Raw genomic sequence first — 27,968 nt, 5'->3', positions numbered from 1 at the left:
TCTCGATATCAGTCTTTCTTCTGGCCAAGATAAAATTCACGGGCACAAACTGGTATGTATGAATTTGGTATCATTGATCTTGCTGAGGATTCAGTGGACAGGTGGATACAGTGACATGCGTTTGACTTCCTGAACAGTATGTTGCTTGGGGCCTGAAAGCTCACGCTATTTTTGGTGGCATGTTGGAAATGTTTTCACTGAGAGAGTGACAGTATACTGACCACTTGCTTCCCATTGGCTGCTGCAGAACCTCCAATCAGATATTAAGAAGAAGACAAGTAAGGCCTTGGAAAAACACAGTGTCCTGGACAAAGAATGGAGCAGGACAAAGATGGCAGAGGCGAGGAGATGATGTCAGCAGATGCGCAAATGAACGTCCAGCTGATGAGTGTGAGACCGTGTGCCACCAGCCAAACTTTGCTTAATTTATCCATGTGTCCTGGAAACAGCTGGAGTACGACCGCACGGCAGAACTGTTCCAGCAAGTGGACAGAAAGATGAAAGAGCTAAAAGGGCACTGTGAGACCAGCCGCTAGCACATGTCCAGAAGAGACCAGGAAATGGACCAGTGCATAGAGGTAACCAGCAGAGGGCGCCAGTCTGCTATCAGTGAGAATAGCGTACAACATAATGCATGCTTATCAAGTACATACTATTAAAGTAGCCTGTGGATTAAGTTTGAAGGTTAGTCACTTTTAATGTAGTAACTAGTGGACTAACAGTACAATTCATGCCCTTCTTTCAGTCACTTTCTGTACTGAAAAAGGCTGCCCTGGAGAGGCAGAACCTGACTGAGGAGAAGAGGAACCTCCTGGACAGCCTCCTGAAGGCTAACAGAGAGACTGACAGCAGGCGTGCGGCCACATGCGAGCACGACGCCGGGCTGAGGGCGGAGCTCCAGAGGAAGGAAAGCCGGCGTGTGGAGCTGCTGGGAGAGGTGGGTGAAAATTTGAAGTGCGCTGTGGACCAGGCAGTAGGTGAACTGAAGGCTGTAGAAACCAAGCCGGCCAACCTGAATGCCAAGGGTAGACAGGAAGATGAAAAGTATGCCAACTCAGTAACAGTAAAACAGTAACACCCAGGGAATAATTTTGGTTGTACGTACGAGTATTTAGACACCAGCAGACACTGTTTGAGAATGTTGTACTGTTCTGCACAGGTTCACTGATCTTTACTTCGTCTGGATGAACTCTGTATCTAAAATGTCAGCTGACCAGCATGCTATAAACATCAGTGAATCTGGGCTAAATTATGAGCTTGCATAACTTCTGGAAACATGGCAGTTGCATTTGACCTTATATATGCTTGTCAGGCCCAGCCAAGCACTTTCCAAGGGGTTCATGTCCAAATGCTCTGGATATTTATTATTTCTTTGAATACTCAAAGTCAAATGAGTTCCTACTGAGAAAAAGCTGATAAAGTGATACCTGTGAGGTGCGTAGTTTACTAAGATGAATGTGTGGTGAATGTGCACAGAGTGACAATGGCCAGGCTCCAGAACAATGCCCTTAAAGAGAAGCTAGAGATGCTGACAGAGGCAGCCATCAGTGCGGAGAAGAAAGTAGAAAAGGTGAAGCAGTCACTGGAGGAAGTGGAGCAGGCCGACAAAGTGAGTCTCTGTGAAACACAGCCCAGTCCCAGGCCCTTGAACGGGAGCTGATTACAGACAAGCTCCACTTGAAATAATAATAATTAACACACTCTGATGATTATAAAGTATACATTTTCAAAAGAAATGTATTCACATAAATTATGTTCACCCCCCCCCCCCCCCCCCCCAAAATTAAATAGTTCTTTACTTGCCGTGGAGTTCATTTCATTACCGTACCAGCATTGTTAACCATGGTGTATGCAGTGTCTGGATGATGTTATAGTGTAAGCAGTACTTCGATGATGTCATGTTACGGTAATGTCAGGTTCTCTTTGGTATATGTTGTTCTTCAGGAGATGGACTCTCAGTATTGCCAGCGCAGGGAGGAGATGAGTAAGATGGCGCTGGAGCTGCAGGCTCTGAGAGGCCAGGAACAGGCCTGAGTGGCTGAGATCTCCGCTGGCCAGGCCGCCCTCTCCAAGCTGAGCCAGCAGCAGAGCACCGTGGAGCGTGATTACCGCCAGCAGAAGGAGCTCCTGTACAAGCAGGCAAGAGAACCGCCCTTCCTGTTCTACTCGCTCACTGATTTTATTGGTCTTAACTTCACGGCACAATGCATCAGTATTGGTAACTTCAGCGTGTGTAATGTGGTTTTCCATGCAGGGACGTGTCAGCAGCCCGTGTGTGTGCTGTTGGAGTGTGTGCAGGAGTTTGCCTCTGACTGGTAGTGTAGCATAGTGATTAAGGAGCAGGACTCGTAACCGAAAGGTTGCCGGGGACCCGTTGGGACACTGCTGCTTGCCCCTTGGGCAAGGTACTTAACCCACAATTGCCTCAGTAAATATCCAGCTGTATAAATGGATAACATTGTAAAGAACTGTAACCTATGTAAGTCACTTTGGATAAAAGCGTCTGCCAAATGAATAAATGTACATGTAGGAAGATACGTCATCAATGCAGGATGTGGTGGTTGCTTTGGTGACAGAGCTCCAAAAATGGAGAGGAGCACTGATGTATGTGGTCGGAGTGCAAGTGAAACCAGATGCCTAATTTCCATTTGGGCAGAAGATTCAGTCCAGAGACTGATGTAATAACTGTGTGTGGGGCCCTTTGACCTTCTAGCGGAAGTGATGTAGGCAGCAACGAAGTCTGAACACAAGTGGTCCGCTGGAAACCTTGGAGACGCATGATAGACACAGGTGTAAACGGCGATGTGTCTCGGCTGTCCACTTATGATGCGATCGCCCAAGACACATTTTAAAACCATGTGTAAACAGGGCCAAAGAGGCTTGATGAAAGAGTCTGTAATCTACACCTGTTGTTTCTGTGCTCTTTGTGTGCATCAGGTCCTCTGATTCTTCAAGCAGCGCCTGCAGCATCAAGGCGAACGCCGTCAAGCGGACAGACGCCGCACACATATGAGAACAGCTAGCACAGGGCTTCAAGCCAAACGTGTGTGGTTGGAGGTGTCAGGCAGGTCTCTGAATCAGCCCTAACAGCAGAGCCAGCTCCACCAGCAGCAACAGGAACTGCGCCGCCCGGAGCAGCAGGGCCAGCGGTAATACCAGCAGCAGCAGGGCGCAGAGGAGAAGCCCCTAGGTGAAAACTGTACCAATCAGATAGCTAATACATAGGGATCTATTGGAGGTGGAGCTGGGGGACTGTAAATTACCGAATCTGAGGATGGCCAGCAGTCAATCTCATTTCAAATATATATATATATATATATATATATATGTGTGTGTGTGTGTGTGTGTATAATATATATATATATATATATATATATATATATATACTATAATTCTTAAAAATTCTTAGAATTCTTAAAAATAGTAGCTGTAGGCTTTGTATTTTTGTAAAAGTATTAAATTATATAAGACTTCATAAAATATATAATAAAACATATGAAATAATAGCTCACAAATATTTTTTATAAATACATTACACTAAAGAAATAAGGGAAGGATTAATTTCATAACTTTCGTGTTTTTGCGAGTAACCCCAAAACCTCAAAAAGTGACACATTAGAAATGCGGGTACGCTGCCTTAAAAGACCACAGAGTGTCGCTTGTATAAACTGGCCTGGATGGAAGACCATTCTTTTGTCTTTATGTTGCTCAAATGTATACCGATTATGTACTGAGTATAGGAGTACATGTATATGTTAAGCATGTACTGAATGTAGCAGAGACAGACAAATGAAATATATTGTAATGTACTGAGAAATATGTTGCTGAGCCCGAGAATATATTCATAATATAATTAAAATAGATGAATTAAAATCTAAAATCTATTGCAATACATGCTATGCAATACACCAAAACAGGAATAATTTACATATTATGAATGATTATAACTATTATACATATCAACATGGAGAAGCTGTCACTGCAGCCAGTGCAAAATGAAATGTGAAGCAATCTGTGATTTATGTGAAATACACATAGCAAAGTTGAATAAAAAAATGCGTGGCCTTAAAATAGATAAAATAAATACAATAATAAAATGAATGTAAATGATAAATTTAAATAATATAACAATGTAAATATAATACATGAAATAAAAGTAATATGACAAACAAATGGCAATTATACTTAAATTTTAATCGTTTCTACGGAAAACAGGATATCAATTAAAATGGATAACAAATAAAAATAAAGTGCTATGGCAAATGGAAACAGCATTTATCGTTAAACTTCCTCAGTGCTAAATCATATGGAACACATCGAAAACCGATGTCAATATTCATGCTGTGCCATCTTCTCGCACCTTATTTTATCGTATTTCATTAATAACAGCAAATTTACAAAGTCCCATATTGCAGCAAGGGGTAATCAGCCATTCTGTCAGTGTCTTTGTGTAGACAGATGTTGCATATTTTAATTTTCAATCAGTTTATTCTGCTGTTTGTGTTTGGTTTACACTGTTTTCCAGAAGTATCTCGATCGCCTTTTCCTGGGGTCAGGGAATAATTTTCCAGTTTTACCCTAATTGGATCTGGGTTTTCTGGTTTTTCAATTCCCTCTGGAAAATACACCCATGACCAGTAACTGTGACAGTAGTGTAAGATACAAATTTAAATTTGACTAAACCATTCAGATCCAAAATAGCTCCGAAATAACATTTTTCTCTATGGATATAGGATGCAAATGAGTTAGGGGCTTCCAAACTTGGCATGCACACTCTCTTCCATGAGGAGATGACATGGGCAGAAAATCAAGATCGTGCTCTGCTCTGGTGAATTTATACAAATTTTTTGAAATATTTATTGTAGGCAATGTTAAGTCAATGGCAGACCCTTTGTAACTATCAGTATGCCAACCACCTGCCACAAGGAAGAAAACTGGATGTTTCCATGGTCAGGTGGACCCTGCAGTCGTCCACATCGAAAACGGTGCGTTTCTGCGCCTCCGTAAGGCCGCACTACACCAAAAGCAATTTAAAACTACTACTAAACAGGTTTTTCGGGCATACTTCATTACTACTTTATGCGCTCACCGTGGTGGAACCGAGTGTCCGACCGACACCAACATTGCCAGACTCGGTTCAGTCCCGGCTACCGCATACTAGACCCCCAGCTCAACTATTGTAGTAGTTATTTCATAATTCCTAATAATTATCTAAACAATTAGCATGTTCTCACTCAATTTACAGCCTAAGAGAAGAGAGTGCCCATTTTGCAAACTGCAATATGCTAATGTGTCCCAGCATCTCATAGTGTACCAGTGTGACACAATCTGAAAACAGAAAAGCTCTTCTCAGTCCATATTATAACCGCTAAGAAGAAATTCTATTGAAAGACATCCTCTCAACCACTGATTTTTAAACTATGTATTGAATGTCTGTTCTATTACAGATACAGCGGACATCTTGATTCTCCAATCTGTGGATCGAAACGTTATACAAGACTGGATGTCCATGTAAGATACAGAGACACATTTCAAGACAGGAGAGACAAAGAGTATAAAACCATGAGGCAGGCAGTTGCACCATACTGGGCAGGTAGCAACTAACCAGTCTTCAAACAGCTGGCATGTTCATATTTTTTTTACATATTATTATGTATTGCATATATTTACTAATCATAAAAATTATTACTGTTACTCCGTTTTATGTCTTCTTTCCTTATTCAATTTTACAAGACATTCTTTTCAGAATCGACCAGAATTTGCTTGTTGAGGGTCTTTTCTGCATTTTACAAATAAAGTACAAATAAAGACCTCGAACCTATAAAACCCACCATACTCTACTGATACACACATCAAGATTTTAATCATCATTACCATTATTATACTCATCTTTAAGATAGCTGGCTCTAGCGGGAAAAGGTTATTAACTTCACGCTAACTACATTAGCTAAAGGTTTGAGGCGGGAACAGCTCATTTCAGGTACCGTTAGCTAAAGTTAACTATGTTGCCGCGTCAGTGAGCTAGCTTCATAGATATTTGCTAGCTATATTGGCTAACGCGTTAAAAAAAAAAAAAACTGCGTTTTTGAGGTATCCATCATAAACGCAGGATTTTAAACACGTTGACCAATATCCTGCCTTAGGCTTCTAGCTACTTAGAACACTATAGAGTTAAACGTTAGTGAACAGTGGCCCTTCAACAAGTCATTAAGGTAACTAAAGGCCTGAAAGCGCCAGGTCCTGCTTGACTGTGGCGCGGTTGCGAGGATTAGCTGGCTAGTATCGCAAAAGCATGTACACACGGCTCGCCTGGCCACAAGACGATCTTTCAGCTCTTCAGAGTTAGACAAATATATTTAAGAAGACACTATATTTTTTTACTGTGTAGCTATAACGTTATATCTTGTAATGTTACCTCTTATTTTACCACGTCGCATCGTCTTGCGAGCGGTTTCATACTTTCTACTCTTTGTGAGAGGAAAAGTGGCGGGTGCGGTTATTAGTTTACACTACATATGACAGACTCGTCTTAGTAAGCAGACTTAGTGGTATATTTTGCATTCGCAATGTACATAAATAATTGCACAATAATAATTTGGAATCAAAACATAACAGGGGATACTGAAAAAGACGGGGTCTATAGCCCAGTAGCCAGGGCCTAAGAACGCTCCTGCTTGATGCCCAACATTTGCCATGGTGGAAACTCAGTTCTTTTTAAAGTTATCTGCGCAAGTTGGCCAAACGTGGCGCCCCTGTCCGGACTTGTCACTAACCTTACTTAAGCCATCATTGTTTTCATTAAAAACATACAACGGGATGCTATGAGCATGAAACCCAATAGTATTAAGCGTCAACAGTCGTCATTTCGTGTGCTGACTATACCGAATAGGTTGTTCCGTTTTGTTTAGGAGCACAAACGTTTTAGGCTTAAAACAACGTTATTAAAACTGCACGTCAATACTGGACAATGGTCGATATTAAAACGGCATACGTTGCAACTTCACAGACAGATCGCCAGGTAGTGTTACTGCAGCCGTGCTACTTGCTAGCTGTCGTTCACAGGTTTGTTAATGACAGAAGCTACACCACGCTACTGGTCTGCACGATCGGTGTAAAATATTAAAGTTTGGGTGCTGTATACGATAATGTTCCCCGGCCTGCAACTGCTAACTTGACGGATAGCATACCGCCCATCTCAGTTTGCTCAGTTTTTAAGTCTAGATAGCTAGCAAGCTACAATGCCCATAGCTGTCTTCCCCCTCGATATCCGTCTTTCTCTTTGGCAACATAAAACGTATGGGCACGAACTGGTGTTAATTTGGTAGCATTGATCTTGTTGAGGACTCAGTGGACTGACGATGGAAAACCAGGGGAGTTTTATCTGCAGTCTCTAGCAATAGACTTGGCCGTGTGAGGATCATGCCTGGGCTCTAAGTGGGGTGGCGGGGAAGGGAGCGCAAGCCTAATTATTTAGAGTATCTTGGCTTCATCTTGATGTCAATAATTGTAATCAAACATCAATATCCGCTTTAAACACAAGTCGGTATTATACTGTTTTCCGTGCTGAAAGCGGTTTTTCGTGGAAACAGACGTGTTATCACATCCCGTACACTGTCGTCATCCCAGGCACATCGCGGCGAACTTTTCTCTTTCGGAACAGGTCGTCACAATAGTATTAAATTTATGCAACTATTGTTGTATTGTTACGTCAGAGACCTTTGGAATTTTTTCAATATAAGCAGTTCGCCAGAATGCGGTACGCAATTTCACATACTTACAACTTGATGAACGTTTTTGCTGGAACCAGCTAAATGACTACCACTGTCACAATAATTTGTGATCTTTTGAGTCATCTACCCACATTGTATTGACTCCGAGAGAAAACATGTCGGACGACGTGTTATCCAAGCTAGGCTTGGATGCACTTTTTGCCGCTCCGGTGGCAAATCAACTTAACACACAACTGGAAGATATGGTGAGTCCTAAAAACTAATTTTAACATTTCAGGATTTCATCTTGGTCCGATAAAGCTCGATGTGTCTACAGCATTAGAAGTCCAACAGCCTACTTGAAAATTATTTAGTTCAAGTTAGACGCACGAGGGTAACATGACGTTGAAACGCTGCCACCGTTGATGTCGGTGTTGTTAACAGTTTTTTCAGCAGAACTCAGACCAAACAAGCATTATCATGTAGAATGTATTTTAGCTTGAGATGTCCGTGTTGTCTGCTGTTACTACCCACGTTCGTCTTTCGCTCTTCAGATTAAAAAGAAACAAAAAGAGATCGTGGATTTGGAGAATCAAATCAAACAGCACAGAGAGCAATCTCAAGGTTTGGCCGACTTTACCAAGCATGTCAGGAAGGAGGTGTCGCGCGTCCAGGTCAGTTCCCGTTATCTCACCGTTTCTCTCGTACAGTTAAGCCCTGGTGACTTGTATTCCACACAGCCATGGAGGATGAACACCTGTTGCAATATAGGCTGAATTTTCCAGAAAATATGGAGTTAGGAATGTGTCTGTCTGAGTGAACATGCCTGTATCTCAAGTGTTTGATGGTGCACCTGTCTGACTGTGTCTGTGTCTTTATCATCTGGTGTGTAACTGTGTTCTTGTGTCTCACTGTGCAGGAGCTCTGCGCAGCTGCTGAGAAAGACGCAGAGTCTCTGATGCACGACAGGGCAGTGATGGAGCGAGAGATCGGCTCCCTGCGGCAGGAGACGGCGACGCTGGATAAGGAGCTCGCAGCCCTCGGGAAGAGAAGGGACGCACAGAAGGTGAGGTCATGATTACCGCACCCTCTGTCTGATTGACGGCTTCTACCGTGCTTCATGGCTGCATGTCTTCCACACGCCTTACATACAGTATGATGAGAAAATGTCAATGGAATACTAAGTACGGGAAAGTCAAATTGAAGGTTTGCAGGTGAAACACATTACTTTTTTTTTTCCAAAACCTCACAGGATTGTTAACGAATGCATTGGTGTTTCCTCTCAGAAAAACATCCTGACAGCCAACCGTAAGCTGGACAGGATGACGGTGCAGCTAATGGTGGATCAGCAGACCCTGGATGCTGAAGTGAAGAAGATGGCGTGCCGGGAAGAGGACACCATGGTCCTGCTGAATTACACCCTGAAGGACCAGAAGAAGATAAAGGTGAGACGTACAAACAGGGTCCTCCTCATAAACTCAGAGAAGCAGCTCGAATGTTAGGGAGTGACAGTATACTGAACACTTTCTTTCCATTGGCTGCTGCAGGACCTCCAGTTAAGCATTAAGCAGAAGACGACTGAGGCCTTGGACAAGCACAGTGTCCTGGACAAAGAATGGAGCAGGACAAAGATGGCAGAGGTGAGGAGATGATGTCAGCAGATGCGCAAATGAGCGTCCAGCTGATGAGTGTGAGACCGTGTGCCACCAGCCAAACTTTGCTTAATTTATCCATGTGTCCTGGAAACAGCTGGAGTACGACCGCACAGCAGAGCTGTTCCAGCAAGTGGACAGGAACATGAAAGAGGTCAAAGGCCACTGTGAGACCAGCAGCCAGCACATGTCCAGAAGAGATAAGGAGATGGACCAGTGCATAGAGGTAACCAGCAGAGGGCGCCAGTCTGCCATCCCTGAGAATTGCGTACAACAAGATGCATGCTTGTCAAGTACACACTACTAAAAGAGCTTGTGGATTAAGTTTAGTCACTTTTAATGTAGTAACTAGTGGACTAACAGGACAATTCATGCCCTTCTTTCAGTCACTTTCTCTGCTGAAGAAGGCTGCCCTGGAGAGGCAGAACTTGACTGAGGAGAAGAGGAACCTCCTGGACAGCCTCCGGAAGGCTAACAGCGAGACTGACAGCAGGCGTGCGGCCGCATGCGAGCACGACGCCGGGCTGAGGGCGGAGCTCCAGAGGAAGGAAAGCCGGCGTGTGGAGCTGCTGGGAGAGGTGAGTGGCCAGCACTGCTGTCAGCGCTGTGGCGTTTCATACTCACATCCTGGGAATTAATCTGAGCTCCGCCTGCTGCTTTTCAATGCCCTCCAGCTACCAACAGCACAGTTATTGTGTGACAGAATTTTCACATCCTGGAAGTTGTATTCACAGGTCATGATTAGAGAATGATTAGCCGCTTTAATACAGTTGCAACTGAACTGGTGAGGGTTAGGGTTTTGTTAAAGGATTCTCTTGATTCACTTAATGCACTAAATTCTCCTAAAACCTCTGTTTCTGTGTTCAGTGTGAAACATTGAAGTGCACTGTGGACCGGGCAGCAGGTGAAGTGAAGGCTGCAAAAACCGAGCTTGACAACCTGAATGCCCAGGTTAAAGAGGAGGATGAGAAGTAAGTAAATAAGTAACACTAAAGCAGTAACACTCAGGGAACATTTTTCATTCTACGCGCAAAGCACTTTTAATCAGCCCCGTAGCAGATACTGTTTGAGGGTGTTGTACTGTGCTAAATGTGCACAGGTTCACTGATCCATACCTCATGTGGATGGCATATCCCTTATACTATCTACACAATGTAAGCTGAACCACATGCACTACACATCAGTGAAACTGGGTTGTATTATGAGCTTGATAACTCTCTGAAACATTTGCATTTGCATTTGACCTTATATGTGCTTGGTAGGTCCAGCCATGCACTTTCCCAGGGGTTCATGACCAAATGCTCTGAATTATTGAGTAATTTCTTTGAAAAACTCAAAATTTTGAGTTCCTGCTGAGAAAAGCTGGTGAAGTGATACCTGTGCGGTGCCTAGTTTACTCAGGGGAATGTGTGGTAAATGTGTACAGAGTGAAAAAGGCCAGGCTCCAGAATGACGCTCTTAAAGAGAAGCTGGAGATGCTGACGGCAGCGGCCATCAGCGCTGAAAAGAAAGCAGAAGAGATGGAGCAGTCCCTGAAGGAAGCGGAGCAGACCAACAAAGTAAGTCTCTGTGAAACACAGCCCGGACTCAGGCCCTTGAACAGGAGCTGAATACACATCGTAACAACCATAATAATGCCACGTGCTGTTTTATTTCTATTATTCGCTCAGGAGATGGACTCTCAGTATTTCCAGCGCGGGGTGGAGATGAATAAGATCGCGCTGGAGCTGCAGGCTCTGAGAGGCCAGGAACAGCCCCGAGTGGCTGAGATCTCCGCTGGCCAGGCCGCCCTCTCCAAGCTGAGCCAGCAGCAGAGCACTGTGGAGCGCGATTACCGCCAGCAGAAGGAGCTCCTGTACAAGCAGGCAAGAGAACCGCCCTTCCTGTTCTACTCCCTCACTGATTTTATTGGAATTAATTTAAGGTTTAATCCAGAGAGAGATCTCACGGGATTATAGCCATCAATTCAACTTGGGCTTGTGAATGACTTCAGCACACAAAGTAATGGAAACATCAGTATCGGTCACTTCAGCGCATGTAATGTGATTCCCCATTGCTGGGAAGTGTCAGCATCTCCATCAGCCTGTACATGTTCTGTTGGAGTGTGTGCAGGAGTTTGCCTCTGACTGCTGTTCACGTTTGGCACAGGACCTCCAGATCGTGCTCTTGGAGAAAAAGGTGGATGAGCTGGCAGCAAATGAGGACATTAAGGAGGTGAAAGGCCTTCGGAGGAAGGAGGCGGAGCTCACCGGAGCTCTGAAGGAGAAGCAGCAGGAGGCCCTGACGCTGCGGAGACAGCTGCAGCAGCAGGAGGTGCTCTACACAATGCTCCTCTTTCAGTCAGACCACCTCCACTCAAGCGGAGTGTGAGGCTGGGAGTACTTACCCACTGATTAGAGTCTCATCACTGTATCTTAGTCTCATTTTAAGTCTTATCCCTTTTGCAGATGGAACTGCGCTGCGCGAAGAAAGAGGCAGAAAAGACATCGGCCGAAAAAAGTAACCTGGCCACTAAGGTGGAGGAGCTGGGCCTCCACGACGACGCCTCAGACAGAGAGCTCAACAGGCTGAGGCTCAAAAAGCAGGTGAGGACGCAGCACCTATCACCGATCTGAGAACAGCTCTAGGTGCCCTTAAATTGGTGTGAAACCGCTCGGGTGATGCATTTCCTAACTCGTTCGCCACTGTTTGACAGGATACGATGGTGGATGAAAATCTACTGAAGCTGGACGTGAAGCGTCTGAGGGACGAGGTCCAGAGCCAGGCGGACAAGGTCGTCGCCATGGAGATGAAGCGTCTGCAGCTGGAGGCGGGCTTTAAAGAGAAGGAGGCGGAGACGGCCGCCCGGAGAGAGGAGCTGCGGACGCAGCTGAAGAACGCCGAGCAAGGGCGTCACAAGACCAGGTAAAGTGCCTCAGCCAATCAGAGCTCTGCAGTCACCCGCATCACACTCAGGTACTCTGAAGCAAAGAAGCAACTAGTTTCGCACTAAGAACAACTGACACAAGGTTTTTTTTGACAAGGCTTTTTACATAGTAGCCCTTCACACAGATGAATGTTTTTACCGAAGCAATTTGGTTTAAGCCCCTTGCTCACGGGTACATCAGCAGTGCCCTACCTGCCCTACCAGTAACCTTTGGATTATGAGCCCTGCTCTTTAGTGCTACACCACAGTGCTGAATTCCTTTGCCCTGGGTTGTTTGCATGTTACAAAGTTAAATGTTTGATGTCTAATCAGAGCTGAGCTGAATGAGAAGCTGCTCCAGAGCCAGAAGATGAAGGAGATGTACGAGGCCTTGGCAGCCTCCACTATGACCTTCGAGGGAGAGGAGGTGACCCTGGAGCAGTACATGGTCAAGGTGAGTGCGTCTTAAGACTCATTTCTGTGCGCTCTGCTGACAGGCCGTTTGATGCAGGAATTCTCTGTAATGTTACCCTCTTCCTGCTGCAGGCGGCTAAACGGAAGGAGGAGCTACAGAGGAGGAGAGATGAGTGGAGCAACAAGCTGCTCCAGAAGGAGAGGGAAGTCAAGGCCTTGGGCAACACCGTGGCCGTCCTGAAGGGCCGAAACGAGGCCATCCGAACGGCCCCCAAAACCAGTACGTTTCAGGGCGCATCCTTCCAGTTACCGCCCACCTTCCTGCCTCCGTCAACCTAGCAGGGCTGCACCTTTCTCTGCGTTCTCCCAGATACAGCCTTCACACACTGCCGTTTACGTTTCACCGTGTGCCGGTCTGAACCCACACTAACCTCCCCATGCCTTTACACTTCGTCACTTCAGTCGGGAGTAAAATGAGATTGTGTGTAAGAGAAGGGAGAATGTTTGATCCTGGTGTGTTTCAGCCGAGGAATATGAGAAGAAGGCCACTCTGGAGCAAAAGCACAAGGCCCTGTGTGACAAATACGCCCTCCAGAGCCAGCAGCAGCGAGACCTCAGGCGGGACATTAAGGTGTGTAACGTCTCTGCCCACTGTTTAAACCAAGTGTTTATAAACCCAGGGTTTTTTCCCTGTCTGAACGCCAGGCAAAAAGTAAAGCCCAATGGGAACTAATCAGTGTGTTCTGCTCTCGACTCCCAGGCCATGGAGACAGAGCTGGAGGGCCTTCTCCAAGAGGAAGTGCTGCTGATGGTGACATCAGACCAAAACCAAACGCTGATCCAGGATCAGTGCAGTGAGCTGGATGCCCAGGAGGAGGAGCTAAACAAGGCCATCAAGCAGGTTTGACACAAATATTGACAGCTTAATGAAAATGCTTAAACTTCCTTAGAGAGAATTTCCTTTCTCCCTAATGTTGCCATAAATACATTTAAAGGCCCAGTGGTGTGAGTGATCATAGATGTGAAGCTGCTCATTATGTCTCTCCTGAGCTGTGATCTTCATGTGTTTTCATGTCACGTCCTGCCCTCTCCTTACAGAGCTCTGAGCTGACCGAAGAGATCCGGTCAAAGAACCAGACGGCTGCTCAGACAGAGGAGGAGAAGGACGTTCGCCTCCGAGAGCTGGAGGACTTCAGCAAGCAGATCGACCAGCTGCTGCTGGAAGCCATGGAGGAGAACGCTGACCTGAGATCGGTGCTCCAAGCCCAGTTTCTGGAGGTAGCTCTCAGCAAGAGACACTACAGATAAAGGCTGTGAATGCCAGATAACCCAGCCTATAAATCAAACAAGAAAACATAGTTGCAGTTAGCACTGAACACTGTTTGCTTCAGAGGGACAGGGGAGTCCTCCTGAAACTAAAGCCATTATTACTATCAGGGCTGTAAACATGAATCGTTAGCAGGTGGGTGATCGTAATCCAGGAAAATGATTAATACTGCTCTCTCTCTTTTCTTTTAGAAAAAGCAGGACCTCCCCACACCGGTTTTTACCTCCACTCCCAGGTGAGCACCAGAGGCCTGAATCCATCACAATCTACACCAGCATGAGCAGATACTCAGTGTTCATTCTGCATTACGGCACCATTTCTCTTTAAATCGGTTCAAACAAAGACACTATGAAGCATCAGCCTCTGTTCATCTGTTTTAGTACCTTTGTCATATCTATGGTGTTTTTTGTGCGTCAGGTCAACTGAGTCTTCAGACAGCAGTAGCAGTCTGAAGACAACGTCCACCAGGCTGACACCGGCTGGCAGGTCAGCCTCCTGTCTGAGGTAAGCAGCACAGAGCCAACCCCACCACACCCCGCTACCATGTGATCACTTACTGAGCAAGCAGTTACTGAGTGATGTAATGCAGACCCTGTTCTTCTTTAAACAGTTAGAACATTGTTTTGTATATTTTGTTTAAAACAAATGGGCTTGATGTGGGAGTCTGTAATCCACACCGGTTGTTTCTGTGCTTTTTGTGTGTATCAGATCCTCTGATTCTTCTAACAGCGCCTGCAGCATCGAGGCGAACACCGTCAAGCGGGCATCCAGCAGGCAGGCTGTGAAAGCCACGCTCACCCACAGCTCCGCCTCCTCTCCCAGGTACGCAGCACAGAGCCAGTCCTGGCAGATGCCACACCCATACGAGAACAGCTAGCATAGCTCCTGCTGTAGGGCTAAATTCTTCCTGTAAACAAGTTCAAGCCAGATGTGTGTGGTTGGAGGTGCCAGGCGGGTCTGGGTTTGTGTGCGTCAGGGACGCTGAGCTGCGCTGCAGCAGCAACACCAGGGCCCCGGCGCTGCAGTTTAACAGCAGTGAGAGCGCTGGCCGGAGGGGGAGCGCGGCGCGGAGGAGCCCTCGGCTCTCCAGCAAGCAGCAGGACTCTGGGCAGGGCAGCACTGATGCCTGTTACGGGAGCAGCTCCACCCCTAACAGCAGAGCCAGCTCCACCAGCGGCTACAGGAACTGCGCCGCCCGGAGCAGCAGGGCCAGCGGTAATACCAGCAGCAGCAGCCAGAGGGCGCAGTGGAGGAGCCCATAGGTGAAAACTGCACCAATCAGACAGCTGACAAATAGGGATCAATTGGAGCCAGGGGACTATAAATTACTGAATCTGAGGATGGCCAGCAGTTAATCTCATTTCAAAAACAGTATTCTTAAAAATCAATTAAAAAACAATAGCTCTATGCATTGTATTTTTCAGAAAAATATAAAACGTAATGAATATCAGAGGACAACTCAGCTGAATTTTTAATGGCTTAAAACATATTCATTAAAATCTAAATCAGTTGAAATATACCAAAACAGGAATAATTTGCATATTATAAATAATTATAACTATTATACATATCGACATGGAGAAGCTGTCACTGCAGCCAGTGCAAAGCGAAAATTATGTGAAATGCAAGTAGCATAGTGTAATAAAGCCGTGTGGCTTTAAAATGGATAAAATAAAAGTGATATGACAAACTGACATTTATAGTTAATTGCTCAGTGCTAAATTCTACAGAATGCTTTGAAAACCCATGTCAATATGCATGCTGTGCCATCCTCTCTCACACCTTATTTTGTTGCATTTCATTAATAACGGCAAATTTCCCATAGTCCCATATCCCAGCCATTCTCTCAGTGTCTTTATGCATAGATGTCAGATGTTGCATATTTTAATTTTCATCCCCTCAATCTATTCTGCTGTTTGTGTTTGGTTTATACTGTTTTCCAGGAGTATCTTGATCGCCTTTTCCTGGGGTCAGGGAATAATTTTCCAGTTTTACCCTAATTGGATCTGGGTTTTCTGGTTTTTCGATTCCCTCTGGAAAATGAACTCATGGCCAGTAATTGTGACCATGTGATTATTAAAATGCAGTGTAAAATGTAAAAATGCAGTAAAATTCAAGATATACATCAATAAAATAAGATTTTAAAAAAGATACCTGTTTTGTGTTAGCTCAGTGACTCTTGTGTGACTGGCTTGTGCCTTTCAAATTAAAAGCTTCTCATGTATAAAAAATAAACAATGTTCAAAAAACGACTAACACCGGCATTGTGGGTAGGTACATCTTCTGATTTGAGACACTGGCTGGGCCCCCCAGTTTGCAAGATTGGCCAATATCTTCTCATCCATGTGGGCCAGCAAATGAATGAAAGAAAGGACAGTGTCCTTGTATGGCACAAAGCTCATCATGAAGAGACAAATCAATTTGCAGCTCCTCGCAATCACTCTGACCCAGAGTAATTTAAACCTCCATTTTACCTCTGTGCCAGCAAGGCAGTAGTTTCCTGATGCCACATCGTCCTTATACAGCACTGTTCATGTTCATAACACGTCACATTCTCCACTTCAGAATCATCCAGAACAACTGCTGCTTCTTCAGAAAAGTTCTGAGATCTGCCAAAATCTGAAGACACAGCTCCTCTGGGCTCACCTGAACACCTGAAACACTACCACCTAAAGCAATTTCTTATATCTTAAAACTTTGTTTTCCGTAAAAAAAAATCAAATCCATGGTTTCATGCACTTGTTTCTCTACCAGCTAGCTTGGACCTTTTCTGGCTAACATTGAAATTTGGTCATGCTGCGCTTTTAATATTGTTGACTCCTTATATGGCTTTTTACTTGTGTTTTCCTCTGCCTCACTTGTAAGCAAATGAATGTAAATGTATGCCAGGGGACTCAACAAGTTAATGAAGAGCTGTTCAGCAGTCAATCATCAGTTCACTAAAATGCAAAACAAGGTAAAAGCATGTTCTTTAAACTTCTTGTTTAAAGCATGTTCTTGAAAACTATTCCTATTCAAACTCTCACTTCTGTCTTCACCCTATAGTTTAGGCTTCAGTTCCTGGATGTAGTTATGGGTCCACAGTTGCTGGTCCTAGACCCTCAATTAGAAAGTTAACTAGATTATAGGTTGTACCTTTTAGCCTGGTCATGAAGTTTTGGTCCCACCATTTTTGATGTCATAAGAGTGACTGGCAGGCGCATAATGAATCACAGGGCATGGTGAGATGAGCGGCCCCCACTGACAGAGCCACCCTTATACTCCCAGTGGAACAAACCCAGTTTGATCTGCTGTTGTGGGTTCTTGGTCATCATCAGCTAATGACCCAGCTGGGATTGAACCCAAGCTGTGAAGCTCAGCCTGCACTCAAAGCAAGAGCCTTAACTACTGAGCTACTCAGTAACCCTACAAATGGTATTTCCCGATGCTTATCCTCATGATTTCAAGTTTGTTTGGGTGATCTCTAACTGATGAAATCAGTATTTATTTATTTATTGTTCCCTCCCTTCTGCAGTTGTCACACTTAGCAGTGGCGAGACTGACCTCGGAACAGTAGAGCAAACTCCAGACAGACACTGCAAGCCATTTGATTGGATCAGTTCCTTTTTCTCAGGCATGTTTTATTTGAACTGGTACAGCTTGGCTGATAAACTGGTACAGTACAATGACTGTAGAACATGGTATCTTGGTTAAACAAATGAGATGAGAGAGAAATTGAACATAACGTCCCTTGACATGAGCAACGGCTGCTTCTGTTAACGCAGCCACACAAGCCTATGTGACAGACTAATACGTGACTAACATTGTTTCCCTGGCTTTCAACAAAGCCCACAACTCATGTTATTATTCTCATTTTATTTCCTATATTACAAGCTTTTTACAACATAAAAATAGATCAATAGCTATGATTACCATACTTCCCATACTTATAGTGTAATATACATCATTTTATTTATTGACATTTTTTAAAAAAAATCAAATCCTGTAGTGACAAATATATATGTGTGTGTAAGGCATAAGACCAGCAAAAATAACATGGAGGGGATTGAGAACAGGGAAGACAACGAGCAACAAGTCCCATCTTGTATATCTAGGATATTGTGAGAATGTAATGCATTAGCCGTTTTTAGTCCACACACTGTAATCAGGAATAATTCAGCTGTAGGAACCCCGTGGAATGGTTTACTGGCACATCTTGCATTTTTTGTTTTTTTTTTTTGCTCAGCTGTTGCCTACAGGTGTTGTGGATCCTGAAAAGGACACATCCGTTGCATAGCAGTACATCAAACTCCATTCCATCTCTATACTTCTGCATCCTACTACAGACGTCTGCCAATGAGTCCAGCCACAGCAAATGGCAAAATACGTTGGGCGTATACGTGCAACATACACATGATAGAGAAAATGCATCACACATTGACTGGCAAGGAGAAAATGTGAGGTTATGGGCATGTCCTGCTGACTTACAAGGAAAAGTCACCACGCACTCCTCCAGCAGTTACAGTGAGGGAAAAGTCCCTGATAAACCCAGTGGTTGCAGGGGGGAAAGTCACCACTGCTACACCCAGTGGTTGCTTGCTCCATCCAAAGCTCCATATAACAGCTTTCAGTCAGTATCATACACAAGTCAATTGGCATTATATCACATTATACTCAGTTACACATAATAAATTGCAAGGTGACCTTACCCAACCTAATTCCACCTGTAGAGCCATGCCTTTCAAGTGTTAAAAAGCAAACAAAAAATAATCTTTTTTTTTGTTCTGAAACCATTTTAAAAAATCACATTGAGGAAACCCACAACCAAGATTTCTGTGTTTGGCAACTAAAAAAGTCCTTCCTGTTATCCAAGTCATTCAAAACTGAAGCAGTACTGTGAAGCTATTGAGACAGACTGGCTGGGGACACTGTGACGCTTGGTAACTATCCCCAGACTATACGTCTTCTTCAAAAAGACAAAAAAAATAGATGTCTGCCCTGAGGACGAACTGGTCATATGCTATGAACCACAATGCAAATTAAGTGCTCCAGAGGGGAATTCATACACATTGAAATCCTGCTATAACCACTTGGAATACTTCCTGCTATTGCTAAGGTATTAGGACAGTAGAATCATCAAGACAAACAATATGACACATACCATGTGAGGTGGTGTTATGAGCAAGGTGGTCAGGTACCTCAACACCATTCTGTTACTGTGCAAACACCCCCAAAAAACTGATCTTTAAGTCAGACACCTGAATCTGTACACACCAACCATTTGCTAGTATTATTTGTGTAATTAATAGACTATCAAATGGGCCTGAACTGCAATGGAGTTCTTCCTCAAAAATCAGCAATTGCAGTTCTGACTGTTCCTGTGGTATTCATGCAGACTCATTAGGATTTGGGCCACACAATTCCAGACTGCTAAGATCTGTTGGGGGGGTGCAGGATAGGGTATAAAATGAGACAGAGAAAATAGGAAAGACAGGGAATGACTGCAGAGCCAGGAAATAAAAATGGAAATGACAAAAAAAGAGAGCAAGGTGGAGAGAAAAGGTTAGACAGTATAGGAACTACAGCACAACAGGCTCTCTAAAAATGGAAAAAAATGAAAACGCCGCTTGAACATGCTGATGGTTTGACATGTTTTTTTTTTTCTGTGAGCATGCTAAATACAAATGCGAAATTCAAAAGGGAAAGAGATAACTTGTGGGGATGACGTAACTGCATGTGCAATGAGGAAGACTTGATTAAAACTGGGTCAATGACTTTACTTGGTACTGTCAACTTGGTACTTGATTACTGCCCATTCCTCGAGAGGGAAAGGCTTCCTTTTCGTATTCTAACCACCTGCCACGCTCCTCGCCAGCTTGGGGGGTTCTATTTCGCCTATAAATGGCACATTAATTTATGCTAATAATCACACTTGGCGTGAAATCATACTCGATGAATAATCATGCTCAGTGAGCAGCCACACTCACTGAATATTCACCCTCAGCGCTCCTCTGCTCTGGCACCAGCAGAACAGGCTTCACAGAAGGACCGCGAAAGCGAGCTCTCTTCCACCCCGCTGAACAGGAATCAACAAGAAGCGTGCGCTCGCAGGGCAGGGACAAGCGACGCTAAACATTTCAAAACAAGAAAACAACGCACAAGCTTGGAATGCTGGGCGCAGCCCCCCCCAGGCGGGACGGCCTGGGGGTGTCTGAGATGGTGGCTGGAGTCTCTTCCCCTCGTGACAGAGAGTGCCACTCGTTCACCGCTGATTGCCGGGTCTGATGGCAGCAGCCAACTCCTCTGTTTCGATTTGGTCCAGTTTGCGTTAGCCAACACATCGAGGTCTTACTTCCTCCACTTGCAAAAAAAAGATGTGTAGGTGTAGCCATGCTGGAATGGTAAATATGGGTGTCTACAGGGAGGGGGGACTTGGCTGGAAGGATGCAGAGTCAGAGATATGGTGGGTAGTCTCCTATGGGAGGATCTGATGTAGGCTGGTCTTGATGTATGTATTTTTGTGTGTGTGTGTGTGTGTGTGTGTGTAACCCTTGTTCCCTGTGCGGTAAAAGCTATGGCTCATGATGTTCACCTTCCAACAGGTGGTAAGGGAGGCGCCCCTCTCATCACTGTCAAAAGAAACACAGAAAAAGAAATGACATCAACAGAGGACATTCCTTCCTGTTCCCAATGCAAAGTTCTCCACACTTTCCAAATGCACATTTACAATGAAAGGAACAAAAATATCCTCAAACCAATCAGCAACTGAGTGCTTTCAGTAACATGCACACAGGTGTGTAAGCATTACTTACCAGTAATAAATGCTTGGCAACTGGTTAACATTTGGACATTTCCATCTTTCTAACTATGCATCATTCCATATTCTACTATTTTTGAACTTGTGCATAATCCTATGGGGCTGTATGCTGTGTTACAGGACATTGACTTTTCACCCCAAGACACTGTGTCTCCAGATATGTATTAATATGTGTGGGTTTTCCAGGAAATGCACAGTCAAGTTTAACAGGTGCACTGATAATATCTACAAACACACACATGTACAAAGTTGATTATTAACTACATGCCACTAACACACTGCAGTATAGAGTATAATAAAAATCGTAAGACATGAAGTAGAGAGTACCAAAAATTAATGTAATGCTAAGATGGAATGGTCTGTCTTATCTTTAATTGGAAAAAAAATGAAATGCTAGTGCTCTAGCATTATCAGTGGGGGGTAGTGAACAGAGCTGGTATAATTATGGGGTTGGTTACAACAGATGAGAAAGATTTAACACGCAGCTATGAAATGACTGCTTTGTCAGCTGTGAAAATCCCCATGTAGTTAAACGTTAAACTTTGCACTGTAACTTTTTTTTTCCAGTGCAGTCAGTTTTGAGATCAGCTAATATGCAGTTGGCACCATTTTAATTGGCTTGTTTTGAGTTGGCGTACGTGTGTATGCGCACGCCTTTCCAATGTCTGTAAAAGTGAGGTTGCGTCTCCCAGGTGAAAGAACATACCCAAGAGGGATAATCCCTAAATTCAAGCACGGAATCTGACTTCTGAGAGGACCTCAGGAGGAACTCTTTCAAATTAAATGACCTCTAACAACATGGAGGAAGCACGCAGACTTTCATTTTCATGTGAACATTGACTTTTTTTTCCTTACCTCTGTTGGTTTTGCTGGGGTAAATTTTTGTGAAATGTCTGTACTCCTCAGGGGCTGGGAAGTCCTCCAGAGGGTGGAAGGAGTACTTGGACTCAAAATCATCTACAAACAGACAGAGTGTGATCACACAGAGGCCATCATGCTCTGAGGGATGATACTTACTGTGGTGACAAGTTGTCAGGTGACTTCCATATATAATGGCTCCAGTACAATGTGTCTTCAGTCGGTTTTCCTCATTAAAATGACAGTGGCTTGGACGTGTCAGCAGTTGGAGTTTATGCTCTGTACGAACCTTGGCTGCATGTTTCTGAACCGCTGTCACTCTGTATAGTTACCATGGAGGCTCCATACAGGTGTTCTGTGAAGACTCACCTACGAAGGACTTGGAGATAGAGGTGTGCCCGTTGCGGATGGGTGGAGGAGGAGGGGGTCCTGCAGGCGTGCGTGAGGGGGGCGGCGGGGGCTTGGCCCGGCTGGGGGGTTCAGAGGAGGTGTGGGTCACAGCACCATGCATCCTGTAAGGAGGCGGCGGGGGCGGGGCGTCCCGGCCACCGTTTCTCACAATGGGAGGGGGCACAGGAGGAGCTAAATCCACAAACAGAGACAAACACATCAGCGCAGTCATGGCAAAGCACTCACAAGAGCTGACTGTCCCTAACAAAATGCAGCTCGCCCACTACTGTATACATCATTTTCCACCTTGGCAAAAACCAGTCTGCATTTGTCATTTCACAGCTACAGTTTCGGACTTACAATCCAAACTCAAAGTGTGTATTTCTTTCTTCATCACTGTTTATTTCTTTATTAATTGCTCTGTAGTGCACATCTGTCCTGTTCAAAGAAACCTAGGCACACTGGCATGCTAACTGAAAACGGTCTGATCATCATCTCAAAGTCTATACCGCCCTTCCAGCAGGAAGTTTAATGCTGCAAACTGCACGGGTGATGGAAAAGATGAGGAAGCAGAAGTTACCTGCTCCACGCCCAGGAGGGTCCCGGGCCGGGGGCGGTGGCCGGCCCCCCTGGGGGGAGGGCGGCGGGGGCGGAGCGGGAGCGCGGGTCGGGGTGTGGGAGCCGCCCGGGGGTTTCTTGTGGAGAGAGTTGTGCCTCTGGGGCAGCTCAGGCGCCACCTCGTTGACTGGGCTGGAATGGCTGCTGGAAACACCGTGACTATGGATCGGCTGGCGGTAAGGGGGCGGGGGAGGAGCCAGTGAGGAGGAGGAGGACGACGAAGAGCCCCCTCCCGGCGAGGGCCGGGGCAGGTTGAGCGGGGAGGGGGGCGGCTTCACTGGGGGAGGGGGGGCGTTCTCCCGGGTGGACATGGGAGAGGATCCTCTCTGCCCCGGCGTGGGCGGGAGGGGCTTCTCCCGGTTGTAGGAGTGGCCTCCGGCCTTCGGGTGGGAGGTGGGAGGCGTGTTGGCGCGGCGGGACACCGGCGGAGGGGGCGGTGGGGCAGAGGAGCTGTGCTTCATGCCCGCGGAGCCACCGCCGCCACTGGAGGGCAGGGAGAGGTCCGGGAGGGAGGGCCGGTGGGAGCGGGACACCTCGGGGGACGGCGCCCGCAGGCTGGAGCTGTCACCGTCGCCATGACCCCCTGACCCCAACGATGCGGCAGCGCTGGTAGGGGGGCGGGGGGCAGCTGGGCGTGACCCAGGAGGGTGCAACGCCGACTTGCCCACTGAGCCGTCTGTAAAACACAGTGAAGTGCCATCAGCATTATATGTTCAGCGAGCCCTCTGACTTTAACCATGATGACATCTACTGCTTTTTTCTGTGTGGTATGTCCCCATGATTTTATAATTATATTATGTCCATAACAGTCTGACTATGGTGCAAGCTGCTGTGCTCTCCCACTTGGGCTTCTACTGCAACTGCATTTAGAATCTTGAGTGTACATTTGAATTGCAATTGTCATGGTAACTCTGCTGCCTGCACTGAATGCCAGAAAACATAAAAATATTTTTGTGCAGCATGACTGCTCAAAGTGAGTGCTGATATCTTCCTGCCCTGACTGCATAAAAACTGTTCTCAAACCACCTCCTCCAGGTTGACATTAGACCCAGTCTCCAAAGAATGTGTTTGGAGGTACATCTACTCCTGAAAGTGCAGGCTTGCAGCATTTATTTGAAGAGTTTCTCTCTCTTGTGTAATACCTTGTGTTCGTTCATAACTGACTAGCAAGATTGCTGCTGTGGAATATTTGAACGTCTCTGGTAGTTAAATTATTCTGCTTCCTCGTTTCTCTGATGGGGTCCGTAATTGAGACGCCAATTCACCATGTCAACTTGCAGTAGACCAGCTGTTGTATAGGGGGTCCCTCAGTCAAACCCTTCCATCTGTGCTTGCGTGTGGACAAACAGCGCGATTACAAATGCATGTGCATCAGGCAAAATCCCTATTGCACTTGCCTGCGACTGATCGCAGCTTTGGAACGCCTCCTTGAAAAAGCCCTCCCATTGGCTGCATGGCCCCAGACACACCCCCACCGCCACTGCTGCCTCCTCCCTTTGGCTCTGCAGATAAAATGAGACAAAACGTAGCAACACCGACGACATACCCGTGATCCAGCGTCAAAGGCTTTGATTTTGACAGCCCAACATGGCTATTGTGCAACCAGAACACAGGAGACATCCTCTCTGCCCCTCTGCCACCCTTCCCAGGGTCAGGGGCCACCAAATACATTTTTGGTGCACATGCACAACTTCATCTCTTTGACTTCTAAAGCACTTAGCAACTCTAGACTTGTGAAAACGAGTTTTCATAGCTCCTGAGGGCTGCCCATTCACAAGGTTACCTTGACTACGCACAGGTTTAGCATGATGTTTGTCAGCATTCACACTTTCATTCAAGAGTTGAATCATTTCTCAGGGCACAATCTTTGGTGGATTTCACCAGGCACCAGCTGGAATTCACCTGCAACGTGGTTTGAAGGCCCTTCGGACACCTATAGTATCTTCTAAGACAAGTGCCTCCCATAGTATAAACTGCTATCTTTAACGTGTGGTTATATGACTATGCATGCGTAATCATCTATAATACTTGTGTCCTCATCTAAATTGCATAGAGAGTTCGTAAAGAATGCATGTGCCCTTTTATGTAATATGTGAGTCTGCATGTGTATGCATGCTTTATATCTGCATTTCACTACATGCATTCCAATGAGGGCGTGCAGACATCACTTACTCTCAAGAACAGGTGCGCTCCTGTCGTTGACCACAGCTGCCTTCTTAAGCCTGGTTCCTTTACAGATGTCTGACAGCAACGCTCCCCTCCCCTTTGCCTCATCCCGGCTCAGCTTGGGTGGGGTGGTGTTCGCCTAAGGGGGGTGTGGGGGTGGGTGAGCAAGTCCTCATATTACAATCAAAACCCTGTGAAACATTACACAGCGACTGGCTACATGCATTTTCATAAATCAAGACAAATCTGTGTATTTACAGATCAACCGTGCTGTTTTGTTTTGGGTTTATTTCAAGGCTATTCACACAATGTCCCACATAACACAAACAAAAAGCTTTTTTTAGCATTACAATGTCAGAACATGACATAACTCTCTATATACAGACACAATGTGTATATCAAACTTGGTCAGACTGTCCGATGCGCACCTGGCTAAAGGTAGGGGGTGGCGGGGGTCCTCCTGGGGGAGGGGGAGGCGGGGGAGGGACTGGCATCCTGTCCCTCTCTGTACACGACGCTGCTGTTTCCCAGACTCAGACACCTGCCACACACACATCAAGAATAACACTCACAATAACCACAACTTCTGAGTCACCTCAGTCACCGACAACGCATCCACTGATCGTTAAGAATATTACCAATTTTAACAATGCCTGCGGTGCTTCAGTAGTGGACATGTCAATGCAAACATCTGCCATTACTGTGAGGTAAAAGGAAAGCTACAGCAGGGTCTGAGTCCCCTTTTAAGAGGAAAGAGTTTAAGGGCAAGGCTGATCTATAGACGGTTGGTGCACAAACCCTTTCTGTGGGCTTGACAGCTTTAAGTGAACCACCCCTGACAAACCTGTTTTGTGTTAGATGAGACTGAGCAATACACTATAAAGGGAAAACATGTTAAAGTAGATAACACCAAACAAAACTTCTCTTGATCTTGTCCTTGTCACTCTTGGATAAACATGGTAATAACTTACCAAGAGCTTGATGAAATATGAACACTACACAATCAAATCTTACACAACTGGCACACCAGTGCTTAGGAGTCAGAACTGTAACATTACACCTAAATGTGCTGTTCCTTAAAGCCAGTTCATTTGGTAGAAACCCTATTAGGCGATAAAAGTAGCTAATCTGATCTTTATACCATCTGGATGGGATCACAGCAGGCACAGGTGATTAGTTGAACGCACCTATGAATAACATCGGATCTGCTCAGCACCTGCTCTGATGCCTCTGAACAGGGGACAGCAGTGTGTGAACATCTGCGGTTGCAAGGCCTGACAGTCATACATAACGTAGCACTGATCACTAATTGTGTCATTATGGACTACGCTTCATGTGCTCAGTTTGGGACAGGGTCGGGGTGTTCACTCATCGTGAGGGGGTTTCACGGGCTGTATTATCACACCTGATAGTGTGAACACAAGGTGAAACACAGAGAGTTAAGGACTTTTGGAATAGGAGGGAGGCACAAGAAAAGAACACACTGGTTTCAACTTCCATTACAATTATGACTAGAGTGCTATTTAAAGGTACTTTCGGACACTTTGTGTAATACTAATCATCTTCTCGACTGGCGTAGTCATAAACTAAAGTACTAAACTTTACATTGCACACTATCAAGAGAAAGGACCACAACAAAATGCTGGCAAGATATCCGCACTATACATTTGACAAGGCAGCCTACTGCATTACATAACTGTTCACCGCAGGCCATTACAACAGTATCAATATCAGTGTTGTGGCTTAGCTATGTCGTCTAAAAAAGACAGAACATGTACCTGCTAAACAGAAAGTATGTTGCAATTTTCATGCGCATACCAGTTTGATGCAGCTGAAGCTCTTAGGTAACGTCAACAGTAATCGTGACACTGCCTCATCTGTTAGCTTAGCTCTGTTGGCTGGCCATAATTAACAATATGCCAAATTTATACAATTTCGGTGTCAACACAAGCAGTATTCCCTTGTACATTGCAAAAACAAAACCACAGCGGGAAAACAAGTATGGCAGCGAAAAAATACTGTTGCTAGTTGGCAAGCTAATGGTGGCAACATGCTAACGTTAGCCAGCTAGGCTCACATGACTTCGTTGTTGACAAACCGACTTGTTAGCTAACTAACGCTGACTAGATAACTACACTGACGTGGCTGAAACGGACCAAGCAATGTCGCTGTCGGTGTACCATAACAACGGCTTGTAACGAAGTGTCTTTTAGGAAGGACTGGACCACTAAAGAACTAGTTAGCTGACTAGCAAGGCATACAGCACTTGCTATCTTGCCCGATTGCTTACCTTGTCTCGAATGAGGATGCGAGTCTCTTACAACCGTTGATAACATCGATGGGAAATCGTTTAAGATTGATTGCGGGATTCGGAGGCGCAGGATGGATTTATTGCTGAAAGTGTGTTTTAAGGGAATTCTGAAAGTCCGTTCTTGTTTCAGCGAGCCACTGTTTATTCTCGTTAACGTATCTTGTTAGCTAGCTAGCTATTAGCATGGTCAAGTAAAGTCTGGCAGCTAGCTAGCTAACGTTAGCTAGCTGGCAGGCTAAACATCAAAATCTGGAAGGAATGCAGCCCGTTACCATAGCTACGGCTAGCGATTTTATCTAGCTTGCTAATGCGCAAATGTTTTCATCCCTGCTGTTTCTATGCTGTATTGCTCTCTAGCTTACGTTTGTTGGCCCCTCTCTCCCACTCAGTCTTCTTCCCTTGCCGTGGAAAACCCGGAAATTGAAAATCCTGCATAACAAAATGGAGGAAGGCAAAACTTGGGATCTCCGATTAAATCCGAATGTATCCGATTTTCACTCGCTGTCAACCACACTAGGGTTGGGTAACCCTTGTATGCACGAACAGCAAACCGTTCAACCAACAGAACAGAATACTTAGTGTTGCTACCACAGACTACATAAAATTTAATTCCGCTGTAACCAGTTCCTTCAACCGCGATAACGTTTTATAATACTTCAACAGTTAATGCCACGCAAGGTTATTTTGTTGTGTAATTCATTGAGAATCATGTTCCCTAGCTGAACAATTTTGTTCTGTCAGTCATGTAATTTGCTGAAATAAGTAAGCTATTATGTTGTGCCACCAAAAGCAAAGTTTTAGCAAGAAAGCCAGATGATGATA

At 45.2% G+C, this 27,968-nt stretch overlaps 2 protein-coding genes across 2 annotated transcripts; one reads left to right on the top strand and one right to left on the bottom strand.

The window, feature by feature from the left end:
• The first annotated feature begins 315 nt into the window (after positions 1–315).
• LOC118794670 (coiled-coil domain-containing protein 39-like) lies at positions 316–15,269 on the top strand. The gene is made up of 23 exons (XM_036552918.1): positions 316–390; positions 767–1,044; positions 1,477–1,609; positions 2,059–2,139; positions 8,264–8,383; positions 8,629–8,775; positions 8,996–9,154; positions 9,459–9,587; positions 9,748–9,939; positions 10,229–10,332; positions 10,788–10,920; positions 11,032–11,226; positions 11,510–11,674; positions 11,809–11,946; positions 12,057–12,265; positions 12,600–12,720; positions 12,813–12,960; positions 13,205–13,311; positions 13,441–13,581; positions 13,779–13,958; positions 14,199–14,242; positions 14,716–14,829; positions 14,984–15,269. The coding sequence occupies exons 1-23, from the start codon at positions 316–318 to the stop codon at positions 15,267–15,269; spliced, it is 3,399 nt and encodes a 1,132-aa protein (XP_036408811.1).
• A 2,352-nt stretch (positions 15,270–17,621) lies between these two features.
• Positions 17,622–27,813, bottom strand: LOC118794953 (WAS/WASL-interacting protein family member 2-like). Its single transcript, XM_036553250.1, has 8 exons — positions 27,126–27,813; positions 25,264–25,376; positions 24,842–24,974; positions 24,067–24,171; positions 22,632–23,345; positions 22,031–22,243; positions 21,659–21,760; positions 17,622–20,615 (listed from the first exon to the last, which is right to left on the bottom strand). Exons 2-8 carry the CDS (start codon positions 25,327–25,329, stop codon positions 20,575–20,577), a joined length of 1,374 nt encoding a protein of 457 aa, XP_036409143.1. The 5' UTR covers positions 25,330–25,376; positions 27,126–27,813; the 3' UTR covers positions 17,622–20,574.
• Positions 27,814–27,968: the final 155 nt, after the last annotated feature.

This window comes from Megalops cyprinoides, chromosome 19, assembly GCF_013368585.1.
Source record: "Megalops cyprinoides isolate fMegCyp1 chromosome 19, fMegCyp1.pri, whole genome shotgun sequence".
Taxonomy (NCBI): domain Eukaryota; kingdom Metazoa; phylum Chordata; class Actinopteri; order Elopiformes; family Megalopidae; genus Megalops; species Megalops cyprinoides.
This window is presented reverse-complemented; position numbering and strand designations above follow the sequence as displayed.

What these genes read in the sequence shown, in the direction of transcription:
- LOC118794670 (XM_036552918.1), top strand. Translation starts at nt 316, where the DNA reads ATGGAGCAGGACAAAGATGGCAGAGGCGAGGAGATGATGTCAGCAGAT. An exon ending in AGAGAAGGGACGCACAGAAG is followed by an intron (nt 8,776 to 8,995) that starts GTGAGGTCATGA and finishes GTTTCCTCTCAG; the next exon opens with AAAAACATCCTGACAGCCAA. An exon ending in CCGAACGGCCCCCAAAACCA is followed by an intron (nt 12,961 to 13,204) that starts GTACGTTTCAGG and finishes GGTGTGTTTCAG; the next exon opens with CCGAGGAATATGAGAAGAAG.
- LOC118794953 (XM_036553250.1), bottom strand. Translation starts at nt 25,329, where the DNA reads ATGCCAGTCCCTCCCCCGCCTCCCCCTCCCCCAGGAGGACCCCCGCCA. An exon ending in CCCTCCTGGGCGTGGAGCAG is followed by an intron (nt 22,244 to 22,631) that starts GTAACTTCTGCT and finishes TTGTGGATTTAG; the next exon opens with CTCCTCCTGTGCCCCCTCCC. An exon ending in CCCCAGCAAAACCAACAGAG is followed by an intron (nt 20,616 to 21,658) that starts GTAAGGAAAAAA and finishes TTCTTTTGACAG; the next exon opens with TGATGAGAGGGGCGCCTCCC.